The following is a 27,992-nucleotide window of genomic DNA, read 5'->3' on the forward strand; positions in this document are numbered from 1 at the left end:
GAATGCACAAAGGGAAAGTGCAAGAGAAATAAAACACAATGACAACTGGGAGGATATACAGGTAACAAGGGCCAAAGGAGGAAAAATGAGAGAATGGGGAGGGAGAACAGAACATGGGATGCTGTGGGTCATCCACAACATTCAGGAATGGGAAGCAATTGTACTGCTTGGTCACTTTGGGTTTTTACAGGTCTTTTGATCATATAGGATGCAACATCCTAATGTTTTCAAGAGGATGCCTGCAACTGTTGTGCTACTCTGTAACCACGAATAGCTTTGGTGGTTCTTTCTCATCACAAGCTTCTCAGTGTGCAAATACTAGCTGCAAATAGAAAAAAAAAACATTTTCCTACATAAAGTGCATCCTAACATAAATGGATCTTGCACACAACCTTGCAAAGTCATAGATATTTGCATAGATGAAGAGCTTGGATAAGTTACTTCCCAAATCCCCCACCATGGATAGAGAGCAATCTTCCCAAACTTAGCATGGTCACAAAGAAATTCAGGACATGCTGAACTTTATATTAGGAGTTACTAGATGAAGATTAGGAATTTAAATCCTTGCTGTTTAAATTCCCATTTTCTCCTGAAAAATGAAACCAAGTATCCAGCTGGAGGTAACAAAAGGTAGAAACTGTGTATCCTCCAGATATTATTAAAGTGCAACTTTCAGCAGCCAAAGCTATCAAACTAGTGGTAAAGAATAATGGGAACTGCAATTCAACTACAATGTTCTGCACAATGCAACCCGACTTACAACATTCTGTGGGAGAGATTTCATCCGGCATCGATCAAGGTTATTTGGACGGGTCATTGGCTTTTTGTCCGCATTAAGAGAATATTGCCTGTAATGAGAGAAATTGTGAGTTTTGATGCTATGACTGAAGGCACATATTTCACAGGTTAAAAATGGATAAAGGTCAATGACCATTTTTAAGATCATTGTGGAAATGTCTCCTCTATTAGAAAGAAAATAAAACCAATAATGGACTATGCAAGCATGTCAAGCTAAACGCTGGGAGGAAAAGTAATTGCAACGGTGGGTTGCTGTTCTGCATTTCCTCTCTGGAGTTGTGGCCTATTGAAGAGAGTACCAGAACTGTTTTTTTAATTTTGATCATTGGTCCAATTTCCCAGTGCATATCGCCAATGGCTTCATCTAATTCAATCCCAAGAGTAGAGAACTTCACTCTCCCAACTTTTGCTGGATTTCATCCCCCATCATCTTCAGGCAGTATAGCAAATGGTTTGGAGTGATGTAAACTGTAGTCCAATAATGTTTGGAGAGACACACATTGCCCACCCTTTTGCTGCTTCATATCATGTATTCCAGTGATAGGACCTCCTGGTGGTGCATTAAACCCTTGTGCCGGCATAACTGAAGACTGGCAGGTCAGAGCTTTGAATCTGGGTAGAGTGCAGATGAGCTCCCTCTGTCAGCTCCAGCTCCCCATGCGGGGACATGAGAGAAGCCTCCCGCAAGGATGGTAAAACATCAAAACATTCATGAGTCCCCTGGGCAATGTCCTTGCAGACAGCCAATTCTCTCACAACTTGCAGTTTCTCAAGTTGCTCCTGACACAAGGAAAACACATGTATTTATCTGCTTCCTATGTATGTTCACATAGCAGATTTCTAGAATACTTAGTAAAATACAGAATGCTATTTAAAATTTTATCAACAAATGCAGTACAATATGTACTAAGCCTTCCTATGTGCCCCTTCTCTATATTGATTTTTACACAGTAACCTGTGTGATGTACTGGTTAAAAAATGTTTTGACACTTAGATTAGACTCCTTTCTAGAGCTCATTGGGCATGCTCAACCAAGTGACTATGACTATGTAGAGATGCACTAACCTACATCCAGCTACAAATTCCTCCAGAACTTGTCGAAGCCTTTCGTCTGCTTTTGATTTCGGTCTCCTCAACAGCTTTTCCACATCTTCTAGTCCATGTTCCTGTTATGACAAATACAATGCTGAGATCCCAGATGCCAAAGGCAAGCTGTGTTCTGTTGAGGTTTTAAAGAAGTTGTTTATTAATATTCTTCAGGTAATTGCCCAAAAGGAAGCTGAACGAGAAGAAATACCAAAGATAACTGCATAACACCAATTTTTTAAAAAGAAAAATCTGTATAGATGTATATGTATGTAATTTTCTTTCAAATACAATTTCTAAAAATATTCCTAGATAAAAATTACATTAAAATAGGATTAAGAAGAAAAAGCAGCAGGACTTGATGGGTTCATTATAGGCAAAGCAATACTTTACCAAACGCTCTGCTATTTTGACAATCCAGTTGGAATTGTAGAGTCTCCAGGTGTAGTCTTCCCAGTAGCTCCAAACATAAACGCATGGCTTCTCATGCAGCATAGGCAGGCAACTGTAAGAGCTGAGAGCAATAGGAAGAGAAGAGTTACAGGTTGTATAGATAAGTCATAACATACATGTGTTACCCCCTAATAGAGAGTCAGCTCCCAGCCCTAGGAAACCCTGTGAAAGGGTTGTCTTAGGGTACCATAAGGTGGAAATGCCTTGAATTATACTGGTATAATAACAAGCAGTCTCAAAAAATCTCTTTTTGCATGATTCCTTACCCCAACTCCACTTTCTGTAGTTAACAATAACATACACTGGAGGATGTTTTTATCTGTCAGTATAATTATTGTTGAGATATTATTTATCTTCTCCCTTTAAGAGCTAATTTGCATGAATTACAGCTATTGTATTTTCTTTAAACCTACTTTCTGTCTTCTAGTCACACATGATTTTTCAATGCAACTTTCTGTATCTAGTTGTACCACTAATGAGAACACCTTGGGGTAACTTATAATTTGTACGGAACATTCTTCAGACACAGGACCTGGTGTTAGACTAAATCCGAGGGAAACAAAGTGCAGGCTCAGCTCCCCCCAAGAAAAATTTTGACCCCTGTCAGATAAAATTTTAAAATTCTCCTCAGTGTCTCCTTAATGATGGGAGCATTTTTCAACATTTAAAAAAGTATCTTCTAGACAAGGTATGGGCAAACTAAGGCTTTCCTCAGCCCCCCCTCATTTTTCCCATCCTCATGGAATAAGTACATGGAGGTCTGCCACGTCCTTATGCCAAAAAGATGACAGAGTCCTCTGGAGCACTTTCAGTCACCGCGTGTCTTGCCTTCCTCTTGGCATAAGGATGATACAAGCAGCCTCATGGCAGGAGGACAGCTCAAGGAAAGCATGTGGCAACTGAGAGCCCTTTGGAGCACTGTCAGCTACCGCCTGACTCACCCTCCGCCTGGCATAATGCCAAGAGGACAGCCCAAGATTGGAGGAAGACGGTCGGGGCAGTCGCCATATGTCCTGCCTTCCTCCTGGCATAAGGATGGAGCAAGCAGCCCCGTAATTACGTGGGAGGACAATTGAAGATGACCCAGACCCTGTCCTGCCCCTCCCAGCCCCACCCTCTCCAAACCCCTACCTCTTGCGGGGCCACCCTGTCCTGCAAGTGAATGGCTCCCCTCTCACCCAGCCAGCCCAGACCTTCAAGCTGGGCCCACAATGCAGCCCCAAGGCAAAAAAGTTTGCCCATGCCTGTTCTAGACCCAAAATGGCTTTGGGTGTATACCAAAAGCATGTCAGAAAGTCTGTCACACTACCTAAACCAGTGGTTGTCAACCTGTGGGTTCCCAGATGTTTTGGCCTTCAACTTCCAGAAATCCTAACAGCTGGTAAACTGGTTGGGACTGCTGGGAGTTGTAGGTCAAAACATCTGGGGGCCCACAGGTTGAGAACCACTGGCCTAAACTTAATCTTACTACTGGGGAAGCTGATGCAGCCGCCTATATCCAACAGTGACCTGTCCCAGACTAAAGAATTCACTGATTTCCTTCCAAATGTATGCTTCAAATGACTAATATGTGTGAATGAATAACAAACATATAGAGTGTGAAGACATTTGTGGTTTAAGAGTTCAAAAAAGAGCAGTTACCTGTCATATTCAGTGGCTTCAGGCCTTTGGCTCACAGTCACAGATTTATCAAGCAAAGGTGTGCTTGGAGATATGACTTCAAGATCTAGCTCATCATCTGAACTGGCCTCTAACAAAGGCTGCTTCTCTTCACCCTTTTCTCCCTTCTCACTTTTCTTGGAGACTTTGGATACAACTTCTTCAGCTTTCCCATAGTTCCCTTGAAAATGAATGTGGTTAGTCATTGTTATTGTGCCCGTTTAGAAGGCATAGTTGCACAAAGCTTTGGCTAATCAGTGTAACTGCCCTTTATCACATCTTTGGAGCATTAACAACTTGTGTTGCTTATTATCATTTGTTCTGAGGATGCAGGCAGTGGGCCAAGTAACTTTTTTTTCTGGAACAATTGCAAGAGAAACTAGAAAGCTTACTCTTTTTTCCAGCAGCTTGAAGAGAAAAAATGATAGTGGAAATGTAAGAAAACACATGTGTTGAGTTAAACTTTCACGTTAAGGGCATTTTCTAAAACACTTTGATATGACTCTTAAGCAATATGTGTAAGAATATAACTTCATAAATCAGCTTGTGCATGGCTAATCTGAACAATTCCATCATGCCATAGCTATACTTATGGAGCACTGAAGAACATACTCCAGATGGATAAGTTGGATAGGATACATTAAGTGTGGAGGTATAATTGTATGGAGGAGAAAGAAGAATGATACAGTAGAGTGGGTGAAAGATGTGGAAAGGTTTTGGTAAGAACTCCTTTAAAAGTCTATAATGTATTTACCTATTGAGACCTCAAATTTCACAGGTTTGGTGCCTATCGATGGGTCTATCATAGTCACCTCAAAGAAGGAGGCAAAGAGAAGAAATTCCTCTTTCACACCCAAGGCATTCTGAAATAAAGGAAACAAGGGGTCAACGAGTCTAAGGTTCAATGCTGTCTTCTCATTCCTTTCCTCCTCAAGTTACTGAAAATGATTCTCAAATTGAGTTATCAACTACATCTTGAATACTTTTTTGTTCTCCGTATACGTAGCATTGGCATTAGAAATAAATCTGCAGCAGGTTTTCTTTTCAATCTGAATGCCCTCTCACACCACTCAATTATAGTGCTATGATCCCTCTTGAACTATCTTGGCAACATCCTATGGAATTCTATGGTTTGGAGGCACTAGAACTCCCTGGCTGAGAATGCTAGATGCCCTTCCATATATCACAAATCCCAGGATTCCATAGGATGTTATGGCAATTAAAGTGGCATCATAGAACTATAAATGTGTAGTGTAGAAGAGGAGAACATGAAGGCTTTACAAATTGCAAATACTTAATTAAAAATACACATTCATATCCAATTCAGATGTCATATAGCAAGGAGAAACCTCTGGGATACTTATGTATTTGACTTATTGTGTGAATGCCCCCACATAGGCACTCCATGGAGAAAGGATTTGATTGATCTTAATAGTGTACAATATATCCAATTTTTGCCTCAGTGGTCTGTGATCTCTTAAAGATTGGAAACCACTGGTTTAAGGGAATGGTTCTTCTGAATGGAAGGGAATCACTACATTGATTAGAAACAAGCTGCTGCCTTAGCCTTTGTATCTCCTTGTCTGCAAAAAGAGAGAAAAATGAGCTCATTCAGCTCAGCCATCTGAAGAATTGTGCGTATATTTGTGTGTGTCTGGGCTATCAAGAATCATGCTGCAAAGTTGATTTCAAGTTCTTCCCTTAATCATTTGTTATTGGGTACAGGAGCAGGGGCAATAGAGAACATAGAGGTGACCTTGAAAGATCCTACGGATGGAGAAGCTCCAATAAATTTGCAGAGCAAAAAGTAGCACACACTGATAGTAGGCAAATGTCTGGAAAGAAGATCAAAAGCAGCTGTACGTGGGCCTGAGAAGATGTCCAAAGAAGTGGGACATGTTTGCCCAGGGGCAAACATTTATGTCATAACAGAAAAGATGAGCAGATTCATCAAACTCAGCAACTATTACTTCTTCCTTTTGATCAACATAGGAACAAATATGCTGTTACATATTGACTTCAGTATATTGCAAGGAACTATGAAGCTTCGGGTAGGATATTCAGGAACTTGGAGTACACAGTGTGTTACTTCATCAGTACTTCATGTCAAATAACATGGCCCAAGGAGAACAATGCCTGTTTCTGTACCTTATCAATGATTAAGGGGAGAGTTTTGAATAAACTGCATAGCTCCAAAGTCACACATGGTTTCTGACTGTTCTGCTTTCAAGTGTCACATACTTCCAAGTGTCTGAGGCTTGCATTTGGAAATTGCCAAGTTGGCAATGCACTTCCATTCCATAGGAATCCCATTCCTTTACTCTCCTATCCCTGCCACTGAATTTTGCATTATGTTTTAGCTCTGTGCTCTCTGAGCTTGTCCCTTTGGGGAGATGGAGGCAGGGTATAAAAATAAAGTTATTATTATTATTATTATTATTATTATTATTATTATTCCCTTGGTCCACACCTCAAAAAACACTCCAAACATTTTGCGCAAAGAATCAACCAAGACTCCAAATGCACAAGCTCACCTTCTATCATTCCAGTTCTGTCAAGTAATACCCTGCCATTGCTCTGCAAAAATTGTGCCTTCTGTTCAGCACATGTCACCTGAGCATCTTCCACCCTCCATCTGTTATTGCATGGATACTCAAACTAAGGCCCAAGGGCTGGATACAGCCCTCCAATGTCATTTACCCAGCCTTCGCTCAGGGTCAACCTAAGTCTGAAAGGACTTGAAAGCACACAACAACAACAACAATAATCCTATCTCATCAGCCAAAAGCAGGCCCACAGTTCCCATTGACATACTAATAAGTTTATATTTGTTAACATTGTTCTTCATTTTAATTATTCTATTGTGTTAAAGTGTTTTTTGCACTACAAATAAGATATGTGCAGTGTGCATAGGAATTCATTCACTTTTTTTCAAATTATAATCCAGCCCTTCAACAGTTTGAGGGACTGTGACCTAACTCTCTGTTTAAAAAGTTTTAGGACTCCTGTATTATTGCCTCACTTTGCTTAATTGTGGGGCCAGCCCTGCTCTCCATTCACTGCAGCATCAAAAGTACCTAAAGATAATACTCACATCTGGAAGAGGATGAAGGTCATCTACCTCCACAATCACTTCATTTGGCTGTTCAGCCTCCTCTGATATATCAACTTCAGCTTGACTTGGCAGTCGCTCTCTAACAGAGCCTTTGGATTTCTCCTTTGCCTTTTTGCTCTTTTTCTTTAGCTTGAGCTTGCTTAAGGCTCCTTTGAGAGCTTCCACAGGCTTTTTTTCTGCGGCTTGAATGGTGCTGAAAATCTCTACAGTTATAGCCATGAGGAGGCGCCCACGATAGAATATGCCTTCACCCAGACCTTCGTTGAGATCTTTGTGAATGTCTCGCAAGGCTGAGTTCTGAGGGGAACCATACAGATTTACCCAAGTTGGTCCAAAAGTGGGATTAAACCCTATGGGAAAAGACACAGTTTCAAATCTAATGGTATTACAATCAGATTTACATTATGATTAATATTCATTTAGTACTCTACTTTTCTTTCTGATAAAAATGCAATGAATCCAATCCTAACTGGGAAAAAATGGCCAAGTATCATCTGGGCTGTTATTAGCCTAGTTGAAGCTGTGATGAAGTCAAATCCAGCCTAATGGTATTCAAATTTATTTAGAGCCGTCGCAAACTCTGTTCCTGCGGGAGCAAACCTTGCTAGCATGTCCCTGACATCATGAGACTCCGCCTCTTGCCCCGCCCCTTTCTCCGCCTCTTTCTCCTTGTGAGAGTGGTTTTTCCTTTGCTAGGAAAGCATTGCCAGCATACTCTCTCAGTTGGCAGAATTCAACTGAGAGAAAATGCGGGCAATGCTGCCCTAGCAAAGGAAAAACCACGCTGGCAAAGAGAAAGGGGCGGAGAAAGGGGCGGGGAGAGAGGCGCAGGCTCATGACGTCAGGGACGTGCTAGCAAGGTTTTCTCCCGCAGGAACCTAGTTTGCAACGGGTCTTAAGATTACTCTCACTCTGACCTTACCTGGTCTTGCCATTCTGGCTCTGTTCCTGGGCTTGAGGAAATTTAGATCTGACATAACTTGGCCCCTCCCTTACCACACCTCATTTACCTACTTTTGTGTCTCTTATGCCAGCAGATCATAGCCTGCAAAGCTGTTGGGACATCAGGTGCCTCTGTCAGCAGACCTCTAAAATCAGCTGGCAGAAAAAGGTTTTGCTGGCAGAAGAGCCTTTTGCTGACAAGAACAGGCTTATCTGGTGAACATTGGACATCAGATTGTATTTAAGTTTGGTCACAAAATCATTAAAAATCATTTACAACAAGCTAAGTTTCCAATAAGTACAACTCCTCCACCACCACAAAACCTTTGCCAATAAATAAAATTAAGGAATAGCAGAGTCACATGTGCTTTAAAAAGAAAGGTCTTCGCTTGCCCGCAGATCACAAAGAGAAAGCTGAATTAATGTCTTAAGGAAATGAGTTCTATTTATGAGATGTTAGCATCAAGAAAGTCCTCTCCCACATTGTCAACATCTATGCCTTCAAGGGAAGTAGCATGTAAAAGAAGGGTGTGCTATCTCCTTGGGCAAGTGCACACTGGTTCTTGTTATGCACCTTTATTCCAGTTCATAATGACAGTATCCTTGGTTTTCCTGGTAAGATTTATTCAGTGGAGATTGGCTATTACCTTCCTCTGAGGGTGAGACAGAGTGACTTGCCAAAGGTCACCCAGTGAGCCTCTATGGCTGATCTGAAATCCAACTTGAGTTTCCCAGAGTCCTATCACTGCATCACATTAGGCAGGAAAGTATGTGGTAGAGGAGAGGAGAGAAGAGCTCAGACTTACTCAGTTTTTTAATGAAACAAATGTTTTCCCCACCTTCTATCACACTGTTAAATGCTTCTCAGTTTCCTTTCAGTACTCTTTCACACTGCAGAGATTTGGACCCATCCACCATCCCTATCCCTGCTCACACAGAGAAGGGAGTGGACCTTGGAAAACTATAACTCCCAGGACTGAATAGTATGGAGTTATGGTATTTAAGGTGGGGTCCAAAAGCTCTCATTCCATTGTGTAAGTGCACCAAAAGAATGGTATGGACCTTGGGAAACTCCGAGGACCGCACAGCATGGAGACATGGCATAATAATAATAATAATAATAATAATAATAATAATAATAATAGTAGTAGTAGTAGTAATACAAGTGGTCCCAGTGGTCATCGGCGCGCTGGGTGCCATGCCAAAAGATCTCAGTCAGCATTTGGAAACAATAAACATTGACAAAATCACAATCTGTCAACTACAAAAGGCCACTTTACTTGGATCTGTGTGCATCATTCGAAAATACATCACACAGTCCTAGATGCTTGGGAAGTGTTCAACTTGTGATTTTGTGATACGAAATCCAGCATATATATCTCGTTTGCTGTGACATACTGGGTTTTTGTGTCAGTAAAATAACAATAATAATAATCCTTCTCTCCCAGCTTTCACATGCAACACAAGGTACAGACATATCAAAAAGCTTGTGACTGTAGGAAGAGATGAGAAGGAAAGGGAAGGACACAGGAATACTATTTTTTTTTAAAGAAATTGTTCTGGCAAAGTAAAAACTTGGTGAGCAAAAGGTAGTACTTTCCCTAACAAGGGTACTTTTGGCTTCTCCCACAAATTGGGGAAACATTTCATTGTAAACTTGAGAACAACAAATGCCATCACATTACAGAAATGGACAAACATCCAGATGATTTCAAAAAATCCACTTCCCCACCACTTCATGAAATGTTTTAAAAGAATGGTGGCTCTCATGCTTAAAATATGCAAATAATGCTCTATCCTACACTTGAAGCCAAACTAATGTGATGACAAGAGTGACTTCCTAGATTTTAAGGGTCACATTCAGTGGAATTTAGTAAATGTGAAGTGGTTAGGAAAGTTAATGTCTTAATAATAATAATAATAATATTTTTGCAGCTGCTGCAAGAAGATCGCACAGGCAGACTACAAGCAGAGGCATAACACTGTTGCTCAGATGATTCATGGGAACTTGTGCCACAAATACCATCTGCCTGCAACAAAGAACTGGTGGGATCACAAGCCGGAAAAAGTTACAGATAATGAACAGATCAAAGTCCTCTGGGACTTCCGAATTCAGACTGACAGAGTTTTGGAACACAATACTCATGACCTCCCAATTGTGTTAAAAAACAAAGTATGGATTGTCGATGTTGCAATCTCAGGTGACAGCAGGATTGAAGAGAAACAACTGGAAAAGCTGACATGATATGAGGATTTAAAAATCGAACTGCAAAGACTCTGGCACAAGCCACTTAAGGTGGTCCCAGTGGTGATTGGTACACTGGATAGTGTCTAAAGGCCTTGTCCTGCACTTAAACACACTTGGGAAGTGTCCGACGTGTGATCCACTACAACAGCCAGCAGCGTGTCTGTTGTGGACTCATCTTGTTGTGTTTCAAATAATAATAATAAATTTTCTTATCCACCTCTCCTCATGGCTTGAGGGAACCATACCTCTCAGAATCGTGCAGCTAAGATGGGCAATCTGTAGTTATTTTGGGAAGTTTAAATGTAAAAAGGAATATCCTTTTCAATCTTTGTTCTATAGCCTTGTTACTGTGGGCATTAAATACTTGTTATTTGTGTCCTTATTTGTATGTTGCTTTGGGAGGATGCAGCTCTGAAAAACAACTTTGTGAAACAGTAGAAAGAAAGAAAATGCAAATCAGAAATGTGTGTGAAACAACCAAGAATAGGGACTCACCATTTCTCCCAGGGTCAGATATTTGCTGCAAATCAATGAAATGTGTGGCAAGTGAAACATCTCCAATGTTTGCATCATCCAACATTTGGACTTTTATTTTTCTAACAAGAGGAGGAAACATTTCAATGAAGCTGATTTGTTCATTCCATACTGGCTCTGTGCTGCTGCTTTCAACTGAGGTTTCTCCCTAAACCAAAGTCAATCATCATCATCATCATCATCATCATCATCATTCAATACAAGCGAAAGCAATCACAAATCCCAATTTATTTCTAAGCAATAGATGTCTTGGAGATCACAAGGGCTGGGTTCTCTCAACTGCATATTAGCAAGATTCAGATGGTCTGGTTCTCTGGGATCATCCTATTCTTCTTCATCTTAATTTGAAGATCTCTACTATTCTTGCCAACAGGGATATGTCTGTCATATTCTTGCCATTTCCACAGTTCAGATTCATTACTTTTTGGGTGACAACTCATGGAAATCCCATAGGATGGTAATGATAATGATCATGGTGATAATAGCAATATTACTATTGGAATATTGGAGTTGTTAATTTAGAAAGTTGAAAACTAGAAAATGAATGTTACAGAGGTTTATGATCAGAATTTGTAACCCACTAAAATTTATTAGGCAAACCAAAGTAAATAGTTTTCACAACATAATCATTTCCTTTAGGAGACAAGACAGATCATATCAAAGGGTTACTTAGTATTCTGCTTTTCACAGGGGCTAATCAGCTGCTTACTTAATTACCTTAGAAAAATAATATTTCACATTTGATAGAATGGACAGTTGTGAGTTATGGAAATACAAACACACTGTGTACCCTAATGTTCCTGAACATCCTACCCAGAGCTTCACATTTCCTTGCAATATGCTAAAGACAATATGTAACACCATATTTGTTCATAAAACTCACTTGCTTAGGCATAAGCTTACCTGTTGTCCAGAGAAGGTCACTTGCACATATGGATCAATGAAAACTTTCTTCTCTCCGACAATCTTTGAAAAACCACCCATGATTCCTGCGCTCATGCTGGGCAAACCCTCTGCTTTGTAAATTTTGATGCAAATTTTGGCCCATGGTCTCTCCGCTGGGACTCTTTTTGGTAGAAGCAAGTTCCTAAAAGAATGACATTTGATGGCTTAATAGTGGTCACACCTCTAAGAAAGAAAAAGTCAAGTTTTTAATTGCTTGTTTGTTGTTGTTGGGAAACCAGTGGAACCCAATTTTTACTGTATCCAACAACCTCACTGGTCTTATGATAGCCCTGGATAGGGAGAGGAAATTTGATGCTGCCCAAAGAGCTTGGAGATGATTATGTATTACTTTAAAACACAAAAGGAAGAAAGGTCAGTTATTAGGGGCAACAAGTATGCCAGTGTTGGTCAAAGAAATGCTTCGGAGAAGAAAATGCAAACATGATACGAAAGGAGCCAGCATTAATACTGGAAACTCTTTAAAGCAGTGGTTCCCAATCTTTTTTTTTTTAAACCAGGGACCACTTGAACAGAGACCACTCTAAAACACTAGTACCAAAAGGGTTACAAATCAGTTTTTGGTCAACTTTAGATTTGGTTTGGTTATTTGGCATGCTGATTCAGAAAATTGCATTGGATAGACCACATCAGCTCTAGTTTCTGATACAGAACATATACCATCCAGTAGACACCATCTGCTTGTCCACCGAAAACCATATTTAAAATGCCTCGGTAAGGGTTTTGTAAGACCAGTCACTCTCGTTGCAACGTTGTAGTAATGGTGAGGCTGTGAACCACATTTTAGTTCTTGCAGACCATTGGTGGTCCACAGACCACAGGTTGGGAACCACTGCTTTAAAGTGGCAAACTTGACAAATACAATTTTAAAGAGAAAATTGAGACCGATTGCTTTTGGCAATTACATCTTCTTTAAGTCTTCAAAAGAAGACTTATCATGTTCACCATCTCTTCAGCCAGTTGGAAAGGGCAGTGAAAGTAAAGAGGATACACAGCAACTTCCAAGTATGACATACATTCAACTTATAAATATAGATGTGAAATTTTACAAAATACTCATTTCTCCAGTGATGTCCTACCAAAGGAAACCAGAGATTTTATTGCCCAAAGAAGGCAAACCAGCATTGAATCAGGACTGTCGTCACATACCATTGCTAGTCTGCTTCTTTCCTATGATAAATCCACACCCCCATCAACTAATCAAATCAAGGCATATTTTTGTCACCTTCTTGGTGCAATGCAGCCATTCTGTTTCTCTGCCAGCATCTCGGTGCTGAAGTGATGTCAGGAGACATGATTCTTCTCCTCCCCCACTCCCCCAAGGCAATATTTTAATTTAATATTTCCATTTTTAATAATAACATTAACTGGAATTGTGAAATTGTTTTTTAAAAAATATGGACAGCGTAAGTGCGAGAGGGAAGGTTTACAAAGATAAGCAGAAGTACAATCACCGGAACATGGATCCGCTCAGTTGCACGAATGGAGATATGTGCAATAATTATGGTGCTCCTCCCAGTATGTTGCTGCTGTCTGTGATTGTGTGACTGCTATGGGATAGCGGCTTTGTATAATAAAGTCCCAAGTCCAAGTTAGCTCGAAACCTATCACAGACTATGAGAAGGATAATACTATTTTGCAATATCTTATTATCACTCCCATGGGAGAACACAATGCATATCCTGTGAGACAACACAATGCATAGTCTTACTTTTCAATGTCTTCATTCTGACTGCTGGAAGCAGTGGGAATAGAAGCCATCACATCTCCCCGAGCAATGACAGAGATGTTACACTTCACAAAGCCTTTGACTCCTGCTCTGGTGTCCTTTGGGTCATTAATCACAGCCCATTTCTGGTAGAATCGGTGATCTAAAGACAGAAAAACAGGATAGTTCATTCATAGTTCCTGTGGATCTTGGGCACATGATGGCAATTATGATCTTCAAATTTTGAAAGCACACTATTGCCTTGAAAGTCATGGGAAAGTCAACAAACTTATACCACCCTCAAAGAATAGCAAAGCATGGCAAATATTTAGCAAGCATATATCAGTTGCTTCCCTGAAATCAGCATAGTTATGCAGATTGACAGCAGGACAGATTATAGCTGCAGTGAGCACTAATGTTTACTCTAGGTTTTCCACATACATGGTAGGAATCTCAGTGTAGTGGGTATTTAATTTGGCTGCCATAGTGAGACAAGACGAGTAAATCTGACTGCCATAAAAGAGCAGCAAATTAATTTATTATTGATGTTGTTGTTCTACTTTCAGAGGGGTACTGGCAGGACTTTCTATCTCCGTTGTCATACTAATTTGATTGGCCTGGGTACTATGTAGTGTGTACCCGATAAACAGTTGTATTTGCTGCTTTGCCTCAGATAGCAAAATGACCTGGGACAAATATTAGACCAGAGCTCAACTCTATACACAAGCAGTTAGCTAGTGATGATTCAGTTTGTCCCAGCTTCAAAGGCTTTAGCGTAGGAAGATCAAGATCATGGCTGTGAATTATGCTGATCATAAAAGAAAGAATAATAAAAAGATACACCACCATCAGGGCCATAAAGAGGGGGAGCACAAGGAATAGATGAAATGCAAAATTATGAGAAAGAATCAAGTGGCAGCCCTTGGCAACAGCATCTTGCAAGTACTATACCTGGTTGGCTGTATACCGTCTCTAGATCAATCTTGAATGTCCCTATGAGTGTACCTAGAAATGGGATCTTCTTTGAATGAAAGACCTGTGCAATAATACAAATCACTTCCTCAATATCATGGAACGACATGACAGTCAAAAGTCACTGTTGGAGACTCTTCATTATTGCCACAAAAATGGTAATATCCCAGTACTGATGTGGATGGTGGGGAGTAGACTGAATCAAGAAGATACACAAATGATGGGAAATGCTGCAGATAGATGGATAACAAGACTTCCCAAGAGAACAGTTGTTTTCTGTGGTCTATGCTTTTGAAATCCTTTTCAGTTTTTTTCTATACTTTTTATATGTGATGTTTTATATGTAATGTTTTTAGTGGTACTATGTGTCTTAATTGTAATAAAGTTTTATATTTTATGGGTGATGTTTATGAGTTATAATTAATATGCTTGCCCCACCAGCTCAATATTTTTTATTTCATTTATTTATTTCATTCACTTATACCCCGCCCTTCTCACCCCGAGGGGGGACTCAGGGCGGCTTACAGAGAAGGCACAATTAGATGCCCAAATCACACAACAAGTAATCCAAAAAATATAACAATACAGCAGTTAAATTAAAAACATCAATACATAATAAAATCATAGATCCTAAATCAATCTCATGTCAGAGTCCTTATATCAGCGTCCATATATCCATTCTATTCCGTTTGTCCTTGTCTATCGCCAGGTCCTTGAGTTAATTGTCAGAATGACCAAAAGCTTGGTCCCACATCAAGGTCTTTAGTTTTTTCCTAAATGTTAGAAGGGAAGTTGCCGATCTGATCTCCCCGGGGAGTGAGTTCCACAGGCGGGGGGCCGCCACTGAGAAGGCCCTGCTCCTCGTCCCTGCCAGCCTCACTTGTGACACTGGCGGGGTCGAGAGCAGGGCCTCCCCAGAGGATCTTAAACTTCGAGGTGGGATGTAGAGGGAGATCCGTTCGGACAAATACACTGGGCCGGAACAATGATCTTGAACAATGATCAATCTATTTGCCTCCAAGGAACTGGGAAGTTGTTGCTTCTGTTCGATGTTTTGTCTTATGTCTGATATAACAGGCTGCGTTTTTTATTTAATTTTAGTTGTTAAGTCATAATTTATGTTTATATGCTGGGTTGTTAAATTTCATTACTATGGATATATTGTTGTTGTATTCGAATGGGAGAACCTAGCATAGTAGCGAGGTGTCATAAGGACTATACACTGGCAGTACTAATCAAGAAAGACAAAGCAATACTTCAGGCTGTATATTAGTTATCACATCCAATTCATCTCAAAGTATCAAAAATCAGAAAGAAGACAATGGGGGGAAATGCCAGGAGAAAAATGCTATATTGCTCCCTGTCACGAGGGCTAATTCTTAGCACCATTGTAGATGTGCTCGTGTCAGCCCACCCATGCCCTAAAAGAATAAATTACAGTGCCGTTCTATACTTACAGAAATCTCTATGAGCCTATGGAATAGGATATCCCTTGGTTCATGAAATTCAAATGTAAAATACTGGAAGAGAAAAGGACAATTTGTAAGCAGTTATTTCCCAGTGTGCTGCCACATTCCAAAGGCCGTCACTGTAGCATATGCATGATCATATATGTTTTTGCCCAGAGCTTGGAAATACTACTTTTAGAACTCCAACTCACAGCTGGGAGGATTCTGAGAATGTTAGCCTTCAAATGTTTTAATCTACCCATGATCATAAAGCATTTTGCCCATGCATGTACACAGAACAACTATTGAAATGTATAGTTGAGTTACAGATGGTTTTTATGCTAATTCAACATATTTCATAATGTATTAAATTGCCCTCACAGAGATAGTGAATCCTCTGAAATGTTTTGCATCTACATCCAGTTACATAACAGCAATCATATACTAGCTTTGTTTGTATGTTATGTACCTCATTGTAGAAAGGGCAGTTAGTTGACTTCTGCGTCGCAGTGTGTCTCTTCTCATCTCCAATTTTCACAACCACAAAAGGGTCAATGTTCACTCCAACCAACTTCTGGGCTTCAATTATGTTGATACCAATCTGTGGAGAAAATGCATTTCCTAGGATCAATCAGGTAGGGTCAGAATGGTGGGAGGGATAATTAAGTAAGTTGCTGTTCTTACTTTCTGCCTTCAAGTTGAATTTGACTTTTAGAACCCTATCTTTGAGATAAGATTCCTCTAATTGTAACCTACAGCACTTAGGCCCCTTCCACACAGCTGTATAAAATCCACATTGAATTGGATTATATGGCAGTGTGTACTCAGATAATCCAGTTCAAAGCAGATATTGTGGATTATCTTCCTTGATATTCTGGGTAATATGGCTGTGCGGAAGGGCCCCTAGTTTCTCTTCCTGGCTAACTGATGTTCTCTTTTCGAAGTACTAACCAGGTCTGACCTAATTTGCTTCCCCAACTAACCCTTGGAACTCAAAGGTTTGTGCACCCTTGGTTTATAATAAGATTGCTAAGCACATTACCTGAACATTTTGAGGTCTGGGAGTAGAAAACAGATCCCATTTTGAGAAGACTCTAGAACGGCTGAAATAAAAAAAACCCGCATTAAACAAATGCCTTAAGAATGTTATTATCTTTGAATTATAGATTTACAGTATTTCTGGAATATAGACTGTATAACATAGGTAAAGCTGTGTTCAAAGAGTGGCAGTAATAGCTATAAATTTGTCATGTACACCAACACAAAAGGAAAAATCCCAAGAAACAGAAGCTCTCAAATATCTCCTATAACTTTCAAGTTCAACACCTGGGCACTATGTGTTTGGAAATGGAAAGTCTATATAAATTACAGGGTGATTTCCCAAACAATCATAAAGATAATTTATTTGTTCTTGTTCACTGTCTTATTAATATAATTTAAATGAGGAGAATATTGAGAGATAACAAGCTTTTGGTTTTAAAATGTTATGTTATCATGTGCATCTGGGCTTTTATTTATTTACGTTATATCCCATTTGTCTCCCATATGGGACCTAAGTTAATCCCATTTAAAGAGAAAGGCAAGATACCTATCTAATAAATAAATATGTGGATTTTAAAAGAAAAGCCAATAAAAGGTTTACACTCAGCTTCAGCTGTGAGGTTTACTACAAATATTGAGTCAGATCCGTTGGTTCACTTCCAGTCTAAGCTCATTGGGGAACCATGGATCCTCAGTAAACCTGTCTCACAAGATTGCTGTGAGGCAGCTTGGTTGAAGAGGGCAAATATGCAGAGATAATGAACTCTTTGGAGGAGTTGCTTTAAACATTGCTTTTTTTTTTTTTGTCGTGTCAGGAGCAAGTTGCTTCTGGTGTGAGAGAATTGGCCGTCTGAAAGGACGTTGCCCAGGGGACGCCTGGATGATTTGATGTTTTTATCATCCTTGTGGGAGGCTTCTCTCATGTCCCCACATGAGGAGCTGGAGCTGATAGAGCGAGCTCATCTGCCTCTCCCCGGATTTGAACCTGCGACCTGTTGGTCTTCAGTCCTGCTAGCACAGGGGTTTAACCCACTGCGTCGCCGGGGGCTCCTAACATTGCTTGTGAAGAACATCTAAACTGGACGTTGTTTGTTAAACCCTGCAATAGTTAACAGCACGAAAATAGGCTGCTTACCCAAACTCACCCAAATACTGAAAGGTGCTCTTGTTGTTAGAAAGTTATGAAAGGTTCTACAAAGGACATTTTTTGCGATGTGTCACAGCAAAATAGTCAGCATGTGATTATCCACCTACACAGCAACCATCATTTTAAAAGGTATATTTCACTTCGCAGCAAATTCCTTTCATGAAGAGATATCAAATGTACTACTCTATTAACAAAGTAAATGTGCTCTTCAGGGAACATTGCATGTGGAGAGGGGAAAAGGCAATGTAACACAACAGAGAGTACAGAACAGTACCTTTTCACGGGGCTGAAGACAATACCAGAAAACTCCATGTCAGATACATCATAATAATCATCTTCGTCATCATCGGTCTCCAGACCTTTGACAAGTTTTCTGCCAAGCGCTGCAGCTTTTCTGTCCAGATCAGCAGCTCGCTTCAATTCAGCATCTCTGTTACAAAAATATGCAGTGCTTCTAGTTAAAGAGAACTTTCAGAAATGCATGAGTCTGGTATAATGCTAGGCTTCTCACTATAAACTGTGCCTTATCCATATATGAAAAGGCATTTTTGGAATTAGATATGATCTGGCCCAATTCAGGAATATAAGGGCAAAGGGGCAACCCATGAATCCACTTGGATGCAGACAGTTTGCAGATGTCTAAACAGAACTCCAGGGGTGAATAAATAATTGGCTTGTGGCCTTAGCAGTGTAAAGTTATGGATCCCCTTTTCAAAATGAGGCAGGAATAAATTAGTTAAAACAGAGCTTATTCCCAAGGAAGTGTGTATATAACTGGAACCTTAGAGTTGCATTCTTCCACCCAGCTAAGAAACCAGGGGCCACAAGCCAAATCTGGCCCTCCAAGGTCATTTACCTGCCCTAAACTTTAGACTTGGGGTCAGCCTGAGTCTGAAATGACTTGAAGGCACACAACAACAGCAACCCTAATTAGCTTGACTATCCCATCAGCCAAAAGCAGGCCCATATTTCCCATTGAAATATAAGTAAGTTTATGTTGTTTAAAATTGTTCTTCATCTTAAATATTTACGACATTTATATGCCGCCCTTCTCACCCCAAAGGGGACTTCAGATTATTGTATTGTTTTTCCATTTCTTGCACTACAAATAAAATATGTGCTGTGTGCATAGATTTTTTTAAAAAAAACTACACTCCAGTTTCTCAACCGTCTGAGGGACTGTAAACCAGTCCTCTGCCTAGAAAGCTTGAAGATCCTTGTAATAAATTGACCAAAAATATTCAGTAAAAATATAATACTATTCAACCCATTATTAATCAATACAACAAAACACCCAAGATGATGTAGAAATAGAGAATATTTCTTCTACTAAGGCTCTAAGAAGCTAACATTGTTTTGTGACTATATTGCAAAATCAAAGAGGTAAACCGACAAAGAACTTCAAGTGTAAATAAATGTATTATAGTGTAAGGCTTAATAGGGACACAATTTGAGCTTTAACTGGAATCTGACAGATTTATAAACACATATTGAGCCTAGATATGGTGGACCTGAAACCATAATGTGAGAACCTAGCCTATTAGATATAACGAGTGAGCTAACACCTCAGGTGACAGATGCTGAATATAGGAGCAGTGGTATGATGCAGAAAGACAGAGCCACGTGTTTCCCCTGAAAATCAGCTGTTCTCCAGTAACGCAGGGTTGCTGTCCATTGCCAGTGTTGAAACAAGTGCCATCTTTCAACCCAGCTGGCTTCTTTACATGGAATGGCATAAGGCACTCATATTACCATATTTACTCGAGTCTAATGCACACCTTTTTTGCTAAAATTACATTGCTAAAATTGAGGTGCGCATTAGATTGGATGGTGCGTTAGGATCATGCACATAAACCCAACTGCTCTATTGGCCAAGAGGCAACGTTGGCTATGAAAAAGCTGGTGGGAAAGACTTGATGGAGGGGTGCAGTTTCCCACCAGCCTTTTCACAGCCACCACCACCTCGCACTACATTTGACAGCAAATTATTTTTGAGATGCACATTACATTCAATGGCGCATTATACTTGAGTTAAGATGAGTATTCTTTGCCTAAGGCAACACATCTTGTATTCCTTTGTGTCTGTATCACTATAGACAGAGAGACACAGGCATTTACTATAAGGAAATTCTCTCCCCCTGCAGGGAAGATTGCATTTCCTAGGAAGAACTTAAATCTCCTTTATCCCTTTCAGCTTGATTTTCTGACAAGTACAATGCATTGCTTTCCATTGTAATCTTTGGAGGCTCCGTCTTGTCAGGAACTGGGAACATAGCAAGAAAAAGTGTTGTTGCTATGGCAGCATCGTATTAGAAATGGGAGCACTTTTATCATAATGTTAGGCAAAGAAAAACAGGTCCTCTAAGAGTGTTTCCTTCTATCCTGCCTATCAGTGAACGTCATGTGCACTCTGATTCTCATGTACTGTATGTCTCATAATTTTTGTCCTTGATCTACACACTTATTTTCCAGAGCATCTGACTGTAAAATGGAATAAGAAGAGGTCACTTACTCTAGTTCCTCAAATCCAGGGTTGCGGATTATCACCTCTGAACTGTGATAAACAGGAGGAAAATATTAATTATATCAAACAAGCACAAGCCAGCTGTGGAAAACAACTCTCTTAGCAATCTGCTAGTGGTGTAACAGTTAATGTTTCTGGAATCCTTTCACTACCAACCCCTTTTAACAATGCTGACACACTACTCTTTTGCAATACCTGGAAGCAGAACTGTAACAACCATTAAAATGCATTAGATTTGATCTTTATAAAGGCAGAAAACAGCAGGGGGGAGGATAGCAATCCAATGACCTAGCAGTTAAATTGTTTAGATTCTATGAATGAATGGTAGCAGTCCAAAGAAAAGAGCTACAGTGGTGGCAGCAGAATTTAGTGAATACATATCTTCCTATACAGCAGCATTTCTCAACCTGGGTGTCGCGAAGGGGGTTTCAGGGGGGTCACCAAAGACCATTCGAAAACACATATTTCTGATGATCTTAGGAAACCCTTTGGCAGAGAAGGCTGAAGATCTCTCTGTCTATCCTTCCTTTTTGGAAACAGACAGCAAATTCTCCCACCAATAGCCCCCCTCCTGCTGTGATTGGCCGGCCTCTCAGCTGGCCTCTCAGCCAAGGGGGGGGGGGCTGTTTGTGAGACTTCAACTAGGATGGGGAGAGCAGGGGTGCTCTTCCCTAAATCACTGTCAATTCCTCTTGAATCCCTCCAATATTTTCTGTTGGTCATGGGGGTTCCATGTGGGAAGTTTGGTCTAATTCTATTGTTGGTGGGATTTAGAATGCTCTTTGACTATATGTGAACTATAAATCCCAGCAACTACAACTCTCAAAGGACATAATACCCCCCCCCCCCAAATCCACCAGTATTCAAATTTCAGCATATTAGGTAATTGTGCCGAATTTAATGAAAACACATCCTGCATATCAAATATTTACATTTCAATTCATAACAGTCACAAAATTACAGTTACGAAGTAGCAACGAAAATAATTTTATGGTTGGGGGTCACCACAACGTGAGGAACTGTAATTAGGGGTCATGGCATTAGGAAGGTTGAGAAGCACTGCTATACAGCGTCTTATAGTTTTATACCTTTTACACTGCTGTCATCAGAACACCTAGGATTAGCAGTTCTGAGAGATTGCTACATTTGCTTCCAAAGTAGATTTTAGGTATTATTTGTAACCGTGACAATTCTTCACGCCTCAGTATTAAATAGCCCAGGGCTATTTGTACTCATCTTAATTGGCAAATGCATATGTCATTGAATGTGCCGAACTCCTAATCCTTGCTAATCTTGTTTCTGCTCACAGCACAGATGTTTTGGCTTCTTTACAGCCACACAAATCTTTCGGTATATCCATGTCAAAGGATTCAATCCAACACCATGTCAATATAGACTCAAATTGTTTAAAAACCACCTACCACTTCCCATGTCCCTAGAAGACCTCTTGGTACATTTTAAGTGAATCTGAAAACAGTATGGTTTTCATAGCTTTAAGCAGGAAAATGATTTAAAGTCTCCCAAAAATAGAGCACTGAAGAGTTGGCTAATGGCCTATGTGGTGTAATGGTTTGAGTATCGGACTGACTCCAGGAGACAAGAGTTCAGGTCCCTACCCAGCCATAGAAACCTGCTGAGTGACCTTGAGAAAGTCAGATTCTCTCAACTTTAGAAGAAGGCAATGGCAAATATCTTCTGAGGGATTTCCAAGAAAACACTGGTTGAATTGCCATAAATTGGATTTGATTTGAAGGCACATAATGACAAGATTGAGCTATAGAAAGGCTAAAGTTGCTTGTGACTTCTGATAGAACTGTATCTTAGTCTTCAGAAACAATAACAAGTACTGCAGGACTATACAATTATCTCCTTATATAATTTTCCAAACCTGTCTTTCATTTGGTAGATAAAGTCTTCCTCAGCCCATGCTCCTGCAGCACCATCAGGAGGCTGATATCGCAGGTCTAACTCAATATATATCTGTATTAAGAAAGGCAAATCTTAGGAAGTCCACAGCTATTATTTACAAGCCACACTCTGAATTGTTTTGATTTGTATTTCCTCCAACATGCAGGATATACGTTTATCAAAATACTGATAATACAATTATTCCTATGACTTAAACGCAGCAGGTGGAGCCCCCAGTGGCACAATGGGTTAAACTCTTGTGCCAGCAAGACTGAAGACCGACAGGTCAGAGGTTCGAATCTGGGGAGAGCGTGGATGAGCTCCCTCTGACAGCTCCAGGTGCCCATGTGGGGACATGAGAAAAGTCTCCCACAATGATGCTAAAACATCAAAACATCTGGGCAACCCCTGGGCAACGTCCTTGCAGAGGCCAATTCTCTCACATCAGAAGCGACTTGCAGTTTCTTAAGTCACTCCTGACACGAAAAAAAGAAGCAGGTAAATTAATTATTGCTCATGCAAAAGAGAGTTATGAGAAAGAAAATAATAGCGTATGAAATTGAGCAGACTCTTCAATGGTACAACACGGGTGTCTACTCTGAATTAGAGAGTTGGAAGAGACCACAAGAGCTGTCCAGTCCAACCCCCTGCCATGCAGGATTACACAATCAAAGTGTTTTTACCTTGAGGTGTCCAAGATTGAAGGCCAATTCTTCCATCAAGCCAAATGACCAGACTGACCCAGGCAGCACATTTTTGGATATCTATTGTGTTGCTATTGTATTTCTGTTGTCAGGGATGGGGAGCTGTGCTTGTGGATATTCTGCCTTGTGTTTCAAAGTAACATGGGTGATACTGGGAAGACAGTATTTGCCATTCTTCTGCAAAATATTCTGGGCCAGCTCTTTCAAGTGGCATTCAAAGTTGTCTGAGGTACAACAGGGAGACCCAGAGACCTTTCACTCTACTAAAATGTAGCCCTATGGCTCTACTATTAGTACCTGGTTTTATCCTATATGATTCTAGGATCGAAGACTTATGGAGGGGCATTTAGAATTCCCCGACAGGGACCTCAAATACCTCATCAAACCATCAGTTGTAGGATTCCATAGGATATTGCCCTGGCAATTACAGTGGATTCATTGTGCCTATTTTTTTTTTTTTTGTGTGAACTAAACTACTTTTGACTTTGTTTCAATGTTTCCTTGTGGGATGAGGAGGATTAAAACTATAATGCCAGGAAAAAGGCATGGTTAGAATCTTTCTTTCAGATATTTCAACTGAAATGTATAATAAGTTCAAGTTCAATGGCAGATTGACAAACATCTCCCCTCTACTCTCCTGCAAGACTAACCTTCCCCAAATAGCTCCCCATCTCCACATCATCATCTGGAAAAATGCTTTCATTCTTATTCACTTGGCAATAGTGACGTCGGATGCTTCTCAGTTATCACTCACTACAGGCCACCACATGGCTATGGAGATGAGGAGCCACAAGAGGAAGATGAGTTGTCAGGGGTTTTTGGTCATTACATGTGGGAGGGAGCACATTCTGACATCCACAGTTACACACAAACAAAAGATTTATGCTGGCAAAAGTTGGACACAGACACAGACACACACACACACACATATATGTCACTAAAAATATACTATTTTGTTTTCAATATATGCAGAATTTTTAATAGTGGCTCAGGGTGGACAAAGTCAGTCATGCAATACCCACCTACAACCTGAAATAGTACAATCTCACTTTACTATATCACATTTTGGTTCATCAGTCTATATATCAGTGGTTCTCAACCTGTGGGTCCCTAGATGTTTTGGCCTTCAACTTCCAGAAATTTTAAGAGCTGGTAAACTGGCTGGGATTTCTGGGAGTGGTAGGCCAAAACACCTGGGGACCCACAGGTTGAGAACCACTGCTATAAATACATAGATTGGACTGAAACCCCCCAAATCTCCCAGGTATCATGCTCACTGGTCACATTGTCAGAGGGAATCCAGGGGATGTAGAACAAAAAGGACAAAAATCTCCAGTTAGGACAATAGAGACTTACTCCAGTGATGCTGTGATTTTTGTCAACAAGAGCCTCTCGGATGGTTAGTCGTCCAGAAGTTACCAAGTGTTGAAGGCTAATAACTAGTGTACCAAGTAATCTGCAAAAAACAAGTAAAATTGGTATAAAGCACTAGCACCATTCCAGTTACAGAATATTTGCACAAAGCTCTATATGGGTGTACATTCCTCTATATGGAATGCCACATTAATACAACCATTTCTTTCTTTTTCATTTATATATTTAAGCATTTCAGATATCTAATATTAATATTTATTATTTTAGTTATTAAAATATTTAGCAGCTATAAAGCTATTATACCCCAACTCTGTTGTTAGTATTGATCAATTATTATAGTATTGATCATGCTCTGATCAATTAGACTTGAATATGCGTTGACTGACCAGAGTTTCTCAACCTCTGCTCTTCCAGGTGTTTTGGACTTCAGCTCCCAGAAATCTCAGCCAGCTTATCAATTGTAAGGAATTGTGGGAGCTGAAGTCCAAAATGCCTGGAGGAGCAGGGTTTGAGAAAAACTACACTGGATGATATCAGTCAAACTACATTTTTGTGCCTTATATCACCCTCTTGAAATAAATATGAACCTACCTATTACTGAATACCTTGCTGCAGTTGTAAACTTTAACTTTTAGCATCTCTTCCATAATGAATTTTCCATAATGTGGCCAACGAAAGATCTAAAAATAAGAACAGCACAGTCAACATTTTGAATGTTTAAAAATTCAATTTCCCGTTCTTTAGTGCCCGTCCAGATGAATCTAAAGAAGCATGAGTTCTTACAATACAGCTTCTTGAGTTTTTCTGAGTTTTGCAGGTTGTGCCATAACTGCATCTACTTGTAGCAATTTCTGAGATATGCAATTGGACTCTTCAATGAGTTTTTTTTCTTTTTGGAAAAAACTGGAACATGATATTTTGAGGTGTTTTTATGGTTTGATGGGTAAAGTTTCTCCTCTTTAAGAATACACACACACACACACACGAGTCATAGTGCAAAAGTGTCATTTCATTGAAGCATCAATGTACTATAGCCTTAAAACTATAAAGAAATCTAAAGAAATGAGAAGAAAAAAGGGAACATACTGTTTTGATATAACTTGACATTAGAACAAAATATATTCAAGAATGGGAATAAAATACAGGGTCTCAAGATTCGCAAGATTCTTATGGTTTTTTTTTCTTTTAAGCTACAGAACTTTTTACATCTTCACACATTAAACAGAGGAGAAAGTTAGTTTGTAATACTTTTTGTTTATTTCTTACCAACACAACAAATATGGAAGGTTGTGTTCATTAAGAAAATTGCAATTTGGTATAACAATTATATTATAATAATTTTATTTCTTTCCTATCTATCCTCATGGCTCAAGGTGGCTTACAACATAGTTAAAACACATAATCATTGTAAACATACTATTTATTTATTTTGTGTCAAAAGCATTGCATAAATAAACAAGTACAAAATTGATAAAAAAGAGGGAAATGCAAGCGGCTAAATAATTTTAGACCAAAATCAAGCAACAGTGACCGCATTGTCTGTAGCTTTAAACAGTTCTTCCTTTGTGCATGAGGCAGGGCATCATAGGCAAGCATACAGATGCTGAGTTGTTTGTTTTGCTCCATAATACATAACTTAATATCTTCTCTGAGTTCTTTCAGGTTTAGGGGAGATGACAATTGATAGGCTTCAAATTCTGGCACCCTAAAGATTTTCACCTTTACTCTGCTGCAGTTGGTTTTCTCATTCTTAATTAGCTTGTGTGCTATCTGGTCTGGTATTACGTTTGTATGTCCAAAGTTGACCAGAGCGTCAATATCCAGGCGTCTCAGCAATTGCCTGGCTCTTTGGTTACTCCTGGACATATCAAGATTCTCAAGCAGCTCTGTTGAATGGTATTTCTTAGCATTAGCTATGGCTGTAGATACTTTTTGGCCTGCTGCTATAGTCTCATCACTGTATGGATTCTCTTGAACTAGTCTGAGATATTCCTGTAGCTGATTTAGTGATTCTTCATTTAGACCTAGGGTAGGTAGCTTGTGCGTAGGTATTTTATAGGTATTTTTATCCCTATAAAATTTTATACATTTTTATAGGTGGGTATTTTATAGAATGTAAACATTCTATAAAATACACAGGTTAATACGCATTTCTATAAAATACACAAACTACAACATATTTCTATCAAATACATATTTAAATGCAGAGAACACAGATTAAAACACAGGACGTATATTTAAAATTCATGATTAAAGATGGCTGAGTGTGACTGATTTCATAAACAAAAAAGTTTGGGGGCAGAATAAGATTCTATTGTTAAAAGCTTGAGCATATTAGTCATGTCATACTGTTTCTTGCTGTTGCGCAAAACTGGATTTTGCTGTTGTAAATCCCAAAATATGGGAAAGGAGATACTTGTCTTCAAACACTAAGGTACAGTATGCTGATGAGCTGTGATGGCAAGCTCAGTTCTTGAGATGAATGCAGTGCTGCCTTACCTCTCCAAAAAGTGCTTCCTGATCAGAATGTATCTTCTTTGTCTTCTGAGTAAAACCTGTGAACAAAATGCAGAATGTGTATGCCATTGTAAACAATGTACACAAGGGCCTTCAATCAGAGAATATGCAGCCTCCAAGAACACACCAGGTCACTCCAGATAGTGTTGAGCTGTAATTCCCATCATCTCTCATTATTTGTTCATGCTGTCTGGGATTTATGGAGATTGCAGTCTCACAAGGTTTGGAAGACTACCTTACTATACATACAAATTAAATCTTGCAATTAAAAAAATCTAATTCAGAAAATAAAGTTCTCAGTTTGACAGTCTTAGGTGATTAGTGTGTGAGGATAAATCAAGACAAGTGCCTACAAACATCCAACTGCATCTTACACAGCTAATACTCTTACTAGCTTATATGGGTGCACGAACAATGTACTTTCTCTGTGTTCACTATGAATGAAATATCAAAAACCAAGCCTGGGGTTTGTTATCAAGCCATTGTAAGCCACCCCCCAAAAAGATTTATAGTTCACCAAGAGACTACAAATAAATATTTTGTTCTCCTTTTTATTAAAAACTTTCCCCAAAGGTCTGGAATTGAGCAAGTTCAAGGCTTCAGAAGATCGAGAACAAACCAACAGCAGCTATAAAACCATGAATTAGATCATATCTAACCCTTCAATAAATTGTATATATTTTTATGATTTTTGTGTAACTTGTGTACAGTTTACCTTTCCTGTGTAAAATGTATATAAACTGACTTATAGAATTGTTTCAAAATTTAGCCCAGAGACAGCCACCCCTCTGTCACTCTTCTGAAATAATCCCCTGAGAATACAAAGGTTGGACAAATCCCTCTGGTTATTT

General features: G+C 39.6%; 1 protein-coding gene across 1 annotated transcript in view; it reads right to left on the minus strand.

Annotated features, from left to right (window-relative positions):
* Positions 1 to 27,992, minus strand: part of LOC132773366 (fer-1-like protein 4) — a 68,431-nt gene that overhangs the window by 36,171 nt on the left and 4,268 nt on the right. The window contains exons 2-18 of the mRNA XM_060772619.2: positions 24,607 to 24,706; positions 22,527 to 22,618; positions 20,627 to 20,668; positions 18,389 to 18,544; positions 16,969 to 17,029; positions 16,396 to 16,527; positions 15,936 to 15,998; positions 14,458 to 14,542; positions 13,510 to 13,669; positions 11,739 to 11,922; positions 10,797 to 10,983; positions 7,091 to 7,461; positions 4,751 to 4,859; positions 3,979 to 4,177; positions 2,278 to 2,398; positions 1,864 to 1,964; positions 761 to 848 (exon numbers count right to left, since the gene is read on the minus strand). Of these exons, the coding sequence (XP_060628602.2) occupies positions 761 to 848; positions 1,864 to 1,964; positions 2,278 to 2,398; positions 3,979 to 4,177; positions 4,751 to 4,859; positions 7,091 to 7,461; positions 10,797 to 10,983; positions 11,739 to 11,922; positions 13,510 to 13,669; positions 14,458 to 14,542; positions 15,936 to 15,998; positions 16,396 to 16,527; positions 16,969 to 17,029; positions 18,389 to 18,544; positions 20,627 to 20,668; positions 22,527 to 22,618; positions 24,607 to 24,706 (2,251 nt within the window). The remainder of the gene's footprint in view (positions 1 to 760; positions 849 to 1,863; positions 1,965 to 2,277; positions 2,399 to 3,978; positions 4,178 to 4,750; positions 4,860 to 7,090; positions 7,462 to 10,796; positions 10,984 to 11,738; positions 11,923 to 13,509; positions 13,670 to 14,457; positions 14,543 to 15,935; positions 15,999 to 16,395; positions 16,528 to 16,968; positions 17,030 to 18,388; positions 18,545 to 20,626; positions 20,669 to 22,526; positions 22,619 to 24,606; positions 24,707 to 27,992) is intronic.

Source organism: Anolis sagrei, chromosome 4 (genome assembly GCF_037176765.1).
Source record: "Anolis sagrei isolate rAnoSag1 chromosome 4, rAnoSag1.mat, whole genome shotgun sequence".
Lineage (NCBI taxonomy): Eukaryota > Metazoa > Chordata > Lepidosauria > Squamata > Dactyloidae > Anolis > Anolis sagrei.